This window comes from Manduca sexta, chromosome 2 (genome assembly GCF_014839805.1).
Source record: "Manduca sexta isolate Smith_Timp_Sample1 chromosome 2, JHU_Msex_v1.0, whole genome shotgun sequence".
Taxonomy (NCBI): domain Eukaryota; kingdom Metazoa; phylum Arthropoda; class Insecta; order Lepidoptera; family Sphingidae; genus Manduca; species Manduca sexta.
Genome location: NC_051116.1, coordinates 4452909 through 4460422, shown reverse-complemented (window position 1 = coordinate 4460422; position 7514 = coordinate 4452909). Strand labels below are relative to the sequence as shown.

The following is a 7514-nucleotide window of genomic DNA, read 5'->3' as shown; positions in this document are numbered from 1 at the left end:
AACACCCGATGCATCGACTAGGATAGCGGCGCGTAACAATAGACTTGCACACGACCGTGTTACTTCATAAAATAAGCGTGGAATGGTATTTTGTATGCCAATTTGATTTGTCATAAACGCAATGAGGGGTTACGTGCTTGATACGAAATATAAAAATAGCTCATGGCCTCAGAGGGCAGATGAAAAGCTAGTTCTGTTCCGTTCTGTAATTTTGTTGATGAATAGAAAAAAAAGTTTATATATTGAATATATTTTAAATTGAATCTATCATTGAGTCTAAGCTAGATTCAAATATTTTCATGCTTTTCGTTTCAATACGTTATACATCGATTGGAAATTGTTCAAATAAAACTGTGGAATATTTTTTCAAATACTCCTATTTTTAGTAGTGTTTAATAAATCGTAGTATGATTCGAATATCCACATCGAAGGACCCGTACCTTACTACTTGTTCTGCATTATAATATGTTAAAATATCCATCATGATATTGTCTCGAAAATTCCTACCAGCTGTTACAATAAAAAAATTAACTGATGGACAAATAAATATTATAATAAACAACAAATTCGCATTCATAATAACCGATTTCAATACCGCCCTCAATCGTAATCTTTAATCCGATCCTGAAAATCAACCAATCAAAACAAGCTATTTTTAAGCTGTCAAAAATAACTCTTCCGATTGGTGCATTTTCACGATCGATTGAAAAAGCAATTGCAATCGTTTACTAGAAGCAACAGTTACGATACGAATAAAAATAGATTAGTATTCTTGATCATTCAAAAACATAAAAGAAACACGATCGATAATAAAATTTATTAACATTATCTCAATATAGACTTCACCTAATCCGAAGGAGGCATTCAGTACGGCCTTGGCCTAATCATCACGGGACTGAAAAAAAAAAACAAAGAATATTAAATTTCAGACCACTTTCATTAGCTTTGACGCGCCAGCTTTACTGAATTAAGATTATTAAATTTGTATCAAGGTTATGTATTTAATATTCCTTTTACTGGAAAGTATTTTTTTAGCAAATATTATGTTTAAAAATAGAATATTTTTTATGGGCTTCACAAGTAAGCCTCTTGTTAAGTGATATCCTGTATCAATAGAGCCACAATACAGTTATCTTGGATTTTGCCAGGCTTCAAAAAAAGGAATAGGAATAGAGAAAGTGAAGTATTTGGATCCTGGATTCTTATTTGCCATACTAAAAGCGAATACCGGTGGTATGTCTTTCGTATGCGCAAGGTCTTTTGGGTAGGTCTCACCGTCATGCCATTTCTACTGCCAAGAAACAGTGGGTGTGCACTTTTGTGTTCGAGTTTGAAGGATATGCTAGTGTAATTACTGGACATTATGACATTATCTTATGTCTCAGAATGACGAGAGCTGTGGAGTGGCACGCAGGTCTTTGTAATTTAAAGTTCTGTTGTTTCTATTGTTTATGGACGACAATAGACTATAGGGTACATATTGGCTTACTGGGAGATTAGAAAAATGTATGCACATTTTTTATTCTGTCACGGGAAAACGACCCCACTGTATCTGGTGGTAAGTAGACTAGGGTACAGAAAAAGAGTTAAATTAATATGATATTCCACGTAAACCATTTCCATCATTCATTTATACCGAAAATGTCAATACGACATTATTATTTCTTGCATGTGCTTTAATTCTAGACGCGGGGTTGGTTCAAAACCTTCAAGTATTTAATAGATTTGGTGATTTGTAACCGGTCTCAACCTTCTTTAGAAGATCCAATACCATGCAAATCGTTTTAGAAAAGACTCAAATCGCTGGTAATCGAACGAAGTACCTCCCGTTGTTCAGGCCATGTATTCTGATGTATTTCCAGTTTTTCATCACCTGTAATATGGTTTATAGTATATTTTATCCATTCTCCATGTCGGAAATTTCCTTGGACGCACAATTTTCACTTTTGGCAAGGTCCTTGCGCTGAAATGAATAATATGGTTGAATAATTATAACGAACAGGGGAAGCTTTCTTTGCTCCACCCAGGGTCTTCGTCTTTTTTTTTTGCTTTCGCTTCGAGCCTCGCATCGGTTAAGGCCTCCACAACCAACGTTTAATTATTTTTTTTTCGACTCATAGACTGCAGACAGATTGTAAATAATAAATATCTCATGGATAAACTATTTTTAAAAATTCCTTCACGAAATAAATTTTAATACTTTAACTCACCTTAAAATAAAAACGGCATGAACGCGAAATTCTCGCTCAGACGCCGACGAGGTTTTCTCTTTAAATTCTTAATAAGTCCAAATCTTTTTGGATAAACAAAATGTCTAAATATACCTTTTTGTTCACCTACGTTACTTAAAAATGTTACTTACTTCGTGTTATAATATGTCTTTTCCGTTTTCGGCGAAAGAAACCGTCTTGATTTTGTGCTGAACGTGTTGAATTTCTTTTTTCTGTAAAATCATTAGGTCGTGTTACTATCAAATAATCCCCCGTCTATAAAGTGTGACCCAAGAGACAATTCCTGTGCGCTCAATGTTTACACCAAATACACGCCCATGCACGGGGGGATGTTTGTCATGGCCTGACGTATACAATTAATTGTATGCCTCTTGGTTGGAAAACATATTAAGGCCTATAAGAGCCCGCGAAATTCTCCCCTCCCTTTTCCCCTCCCGTTTATCTGAGTAAGTTTATATCCTTTCCCTATTTTCTACCTAATCTCTTACGGGCCCCTGTAGTTGCTAAGCCGAGAGATTCTAGTATGCCGTTCGAAGGTTTGCCGTAGTGTAGACTGCAAGGACGCCTACTCTATAAGAAACATAGCTGGCGAAATGTATTACATCTCCACCTTCCCTAGGAAATGGAGAGTGTGATTTTATGTATATATGTGCGAGTAAATACATATCTAAATTACCGAGAGTATAACCAGAGAAGCAACTACCTCACAATTAGTTGGACGAGGTTTAAAATCTCAAATTTTCGCACAACGAAGCAACAAACAATATACCACACCCTAGCACTTGCACATGAGCGGCGATAGCCTAGTTGTTTGTGGAACGGACTGCCGAGACGAATGTCCGCAGGTTCAAATCCCAAGGGCATACGCCTCTGATTTTTCAAAAAAAAAAATATGTGTGTATTCTTTGTGAATTATCGCTTGCTTTAACGGTGAAGGAAAACATCGTGAGGAAATCTGCATACCTGAGAAGTTCTCCATAGGAATTTCGAGGGTGTGTGAAGTCTACCAATCCGCACTAGGCCAGCGTGGTGGACTAAGGCCTAATCCCTCTCAGTAGTAGAGGAGGCCCGTGCTCAGCAGTGGGCAAGTATATAATACAGGGCTGATATTATTATTATTATTAGCACTTGCCATACGTACACTTCGACCTTCTACTAACCACACTCAAATATCTAGATGCATGACAAGCATTCGTTATAAAGCGTCTTGTTCCATTGATTTGTGTCCAAAAACTGATGGCCTTCTCCCCTTTTGCCATCCTAAGAATTTTCCTTATCCTTCCCCTAAACTTCCTTCCCAGCTACCCCCAAGTCCCTGCAGTCGCCAAGCCGCGGGATTCCAGTATCCCATTAGCAGGTTACCCCCGGTATTGACTTCGAGATCCGATACACAAAAAACCCTTCAAAGTACCAAATCCTGCTAGCCGGCACAAGCCAAGCCAAACCCTTTTGTGCATTATGGTTTGGTAATCCTGAGCAATCGTGTGGTCCAAGCATTAAACACATTTGATCCAATCATTGCACACGTTAGCCGTTTGGATCCAACTAAAACTGTAATAAGCGCTGTAATTTTATTATCTAACGTTTCTGGCAACACCGAAGTGTCGGTAATCCTCTGCTAATTAAGCTTTCCGAGTGGTTGAATGTACCACGGGCGGATTCTAAATCCCGCGAGATTTGGGGGATTTGCGTATACGCGCACCTGCCGGGGAAGTAGTTTCCGCTTTTATGAGGTGGTTTTGATATTTTTGTTGGGAAGAAGTTTTGGTCTAGTTTAACTATATTTAATAATGGTGTACAATCAGCAGTAGTTCATAAATGCACGAAAAATCTGTTAGGAAGGAATACCGAGACAAACGGTGACCCATCCGATTCAAGGTGTACCAGATCGGCACAGAGAGTGTGTATGGTACAAAAGGGATCCCACTCGCTACTAGTCATAACATCTGGCGACAAATGAACACAGAAAAAGATAGAAACAGTTCACTTTTTTTATTATTTTGCTGCAATTATTTTAAAATCTATTTTAGTTGTATGTTTAAATAAACATTTTTTTTACGTTAAAACAACGTCTTAATTCTTTATTTTAAAGATAGTTATCTTTCCATATTTTTTTTCCATAAAACCCATTTAACCGTAAATATAAAATTATACAGCAAAAAATCGTAATGAGCCCTATTTTGTTTGAGTAGTTTATTTGTCCTTTGGAGGGGCCTTGCTTATTGGCATTTATGTAAATATAATTATAAGTAGTAATATAAATAGAAATATTTATAAACGAGGCGAGAGTAGTGCGACCATATCTACGACTCTATCCTAAAGAATATCAAAAACAACTTCTTGAAAAGGTATTCTTATATACTTACATTTCGTCCTACATAATATCTTCTAAAAGTATTATATACACCACTAAAAAACATTTAACAGCAGTTTAAAAACGACTTCAATGTCAATATTCAATCCAATTCCGGGAATTAACCAATTTAACTAACTCATTTGTAAGCTTGTCAAAATGCTCTGTTCTCATTGGTCCATTTTTGAGATAGATCGAAAAAAGCGATCGGGATCGTTTTTTAAAATGGCGGTAAGTATATAAATGATTTGGCATACGCTTTATGATCTCTAGCCGCAATTACTTATCCAGATCGCTGGTAGGATATACTTTATATCCGTCCGAATAGCGACCACCACACACAAGGTGCTAATTATCATAGTGGCCCTCGTAAGTGTGTCGCGTTCTGGGATCAGTCTGTGTATATCCGATTCCAACAGGCCGGCATAATTATGTCGACTACCGAGGAGCAATCAACTCTCATCAGTCCATATTCTATGGGACCCCTTCTACTTACCATCAAGTGCAGTGGGGAACTTTGTCGTACCAATAGAAAAAAAACATAAAACTAAATTACTAAATAAAATGAATAGGGATTGTCGCACACATGTCACCAAGACACCAGATGAGCAAATGCTTTAATCGATCAATAGTTTTATTTAAATTTGGAATTACTTCAGCAAATGTTACTGTTTTTTGTCCACTCAATGTTATTTACTCATTGTTCCTATCGTTCGCGATTGTCACATAAATATACATGTGGGAAACGGAACGTGATTTGAGGGAGTGAGAGGGATGTACGGGAAAGAGGGTGAAAGGAGATAGAAAAGATAGCGTGTGCGTAGTCAGAGTCAGGGGAGTAAGACGTGATTTTTTAAGACGTAGTTTAAGTTGATTTTGATTTAATTAAAGACTGATTTATATGAAGACGGTGTTTTTGTTTCGGCATTATATCCCACATACAACATAAAATTGATTTATCTAATCAGCTTTTTGTGAAATATTACGGCTTCCGTTCACCGGTGATTTCGCCAATAAAAAGTAGAACCAAGTAATTAAATTCAATTTTGTAGAACCAACAACTTTATGGTTATTTATTAATCTCCAAAGAGCGCTCGGCATTGAAAGCTAGCTAATCTGATGTCGTGGTGTTAAATGCGCGACAACCCTAACTCTACACACAGATGGTATTTTAAATCGCACTTCTGAGGATAGTGTATGGTGACTCCGCGTGGCGTGATCTTCTGCTTGCAAGGTCCGGTGTTACCACAAGGACAACCTTTGATTGGACGTACCGATGATTGGTATAAGGGTACAGCCCTGGAACATTAGCGAAATAAGTTTATTGTCCTAAGTGACTATAGCTTAGATGGATGTGCAACGAATACAGCTCTGATATTTCTAAAGTTATGTGTATGCTTTGTGAATTATGGCTTGCTTTAACGATGCAGGAAAACATGAAGAAACCTGCATACCTGAGAAGTTCTCTATAGGAATTTAGAGGGTGTGTGAAGTCTACCAATCTACACAGGCCAGCGTGTTGGACTAAGGCCTAATCCCTCTCAGTAGTAGAGGAGGCCCGTGCCAAGCAGTGGGCAGTGAATACTGGACTAATATTACTATACCTTTTTGAAGACCTTTAATGAGATCAAATACAACTAAAACCAATTCACAACTAATTATATTTTAGTATATAATATTTATGCCAAATGCGAAATCTTAAATTTAATTTTAACAAACTTACTCCCGTTTTTTGAAAACTTTCCATTTCGGCTTCTCTGTGATCACATATCGCAGGCTGGACAAACTAAAACATAAGATAACATCAAGTTAGGACATTTTCTTTAAAATATTGTAGAAAAATACTTATAATAAAAAAAGGAACAAACACACATCACGCCGTTATACCAAAAGAGGTAGGCAGAAGTTATCAGTGTACCCATTTTTGGTTATATGAGTTTCGTCTCTTAATCTTGTAATAAAGGGTGAGAATATCCTCATTATTGTAAACATGATTAGAATAGAATATTATAATTTACAACATATTATATTCAAGATTTTTATGTCTTCTCATGGCCAAAAATTATGATGATATTATAGCTTTTTTAGTCGTAAGCAAATAAACAAACTTAATGTTATAATATATTAAGTGCTATATAAAAGAACTTCAACATCTTTCTCACATTGAGAACCACAACTATGACCGTCCATTACTTTAAATATGAAATCAATTATAATCAAACTGATATTTTAATGTTGAGATACAAAGTAAAAATAACCTTATATTTATTGTACAAAATACATATTCGATTAAAACCATACCCAGTATTGCTAGTGGCTTCATCAATTTTTTTCTTGGACATGCTACTGTTGACTATGCCCATTTCTACCAGATGGACGGCTCACTTTATAATGTTTAAGGGTACCACAACTTCGATATTCCAACATACGTTGACACTTCATTGGAGTCACCATAGAATGCAGTTGTTTTTATTTAGATTACATCGGTTTTAGCGTTTTCGTTTCATTTAGATAAAATTATTGCGGCATGTTTTTTAATTGTGGATGGTTTGATGCCAACTGTCAGTTTGACTGGTTTTTATTTTAATTTAGCGATAGTAAGAAGTTTTTATTTCTTCTGTTGCCTGATCTTGCAGGAGATATTTGATAAATGTTTTCCTTGTCTGATGTCAGAAACATTCATGAGGATTAAATTAAGTAAAAAACCTAATTTTAGTACTTTAACAGTTAAGTGGGTGTCCTGGTTGCGCCACTGCATACCCCTTCGGGGATAAATGCATGTGATGTGTGTTTTGTTTTTCTTCAAAGTTAAATAAATCCCGTAATCTTTTCAAATAAATATTTTTTTTTTAATATTTAAGTTTAAACATAAATTAATACTAAGGGTGTAAGGTCAAAGGATTCAAAGTATTATTTGTCCATAATAGTTG

General features: G+C 36.0%; 1 protein-coding gene across 2 annotated transcripts; it reads right to left on the bottom strand.

The window, feature by feature from the left end:
* Positions 1 to 796: 796 nt before the first annotated feature.
* On the bottom strand, positions 797 to 7189 carry LOC115455043. Of its 2 annotated transcripts, none has more exons than XM_037437126.1 (6): positions 6886 to 7189; positions 6308 to 6370; positions 5746 to 5883; positions 2363 to 2443; positions 1824 to 1963; positions 797 to 895 (listed from the first exon to the last, which is right to left on the bottom strand). In XM_037437126.1, the coding sequence occupies exons 1-5, from the start codon at positions 6945 to 6947 to the stop codon at positions 1870 to 1872; spliced, it is 438 nt and encodes a 145-aa protein (XP_037293023.1). In that variant the 5' UTR covers positions 6948 to 7189; the 3' UTR covers positions 797 to 895; positions 1824 to 1869. The 2 variants fall into 2 exon arrangements, with proteins under 2 accessions (XP_037293023.1, XP_037293024.1); XM_037437127.1 differs by having other exon boundaries at positions 5767 to 5883.
* Positions 7190 to 7514: the final 325 nt, after the last annotated feature.

What these genes read in the sequence shown, in the direction of transcription:
- LOC115455043 (XM_037437126.1), bottom strand. Translation starts at nt 6,947, where the DNA reads ATGGGCATAGTCAACAGTAGCATGTCCAAGAAAAAAATTGATGAAGCC. An exon ending in GAAGCCACTAGCAATACTGG is followed by an intron (nt 6,371 to 6,885) that starts GTATGGTTTTAA and finishes CTTATGTTTTAG; the next exon opens with TTTGTCCAGCCTGCGATATG. An exon ending in AAGACATATTATAACACGAA is followed by an intron (nt 1,964 to 2,362) that starts GTAAGTAACATT and finishes TATTCATTTCAG; the next exon opens with CGCAAGGACCTTGCCAAAAG.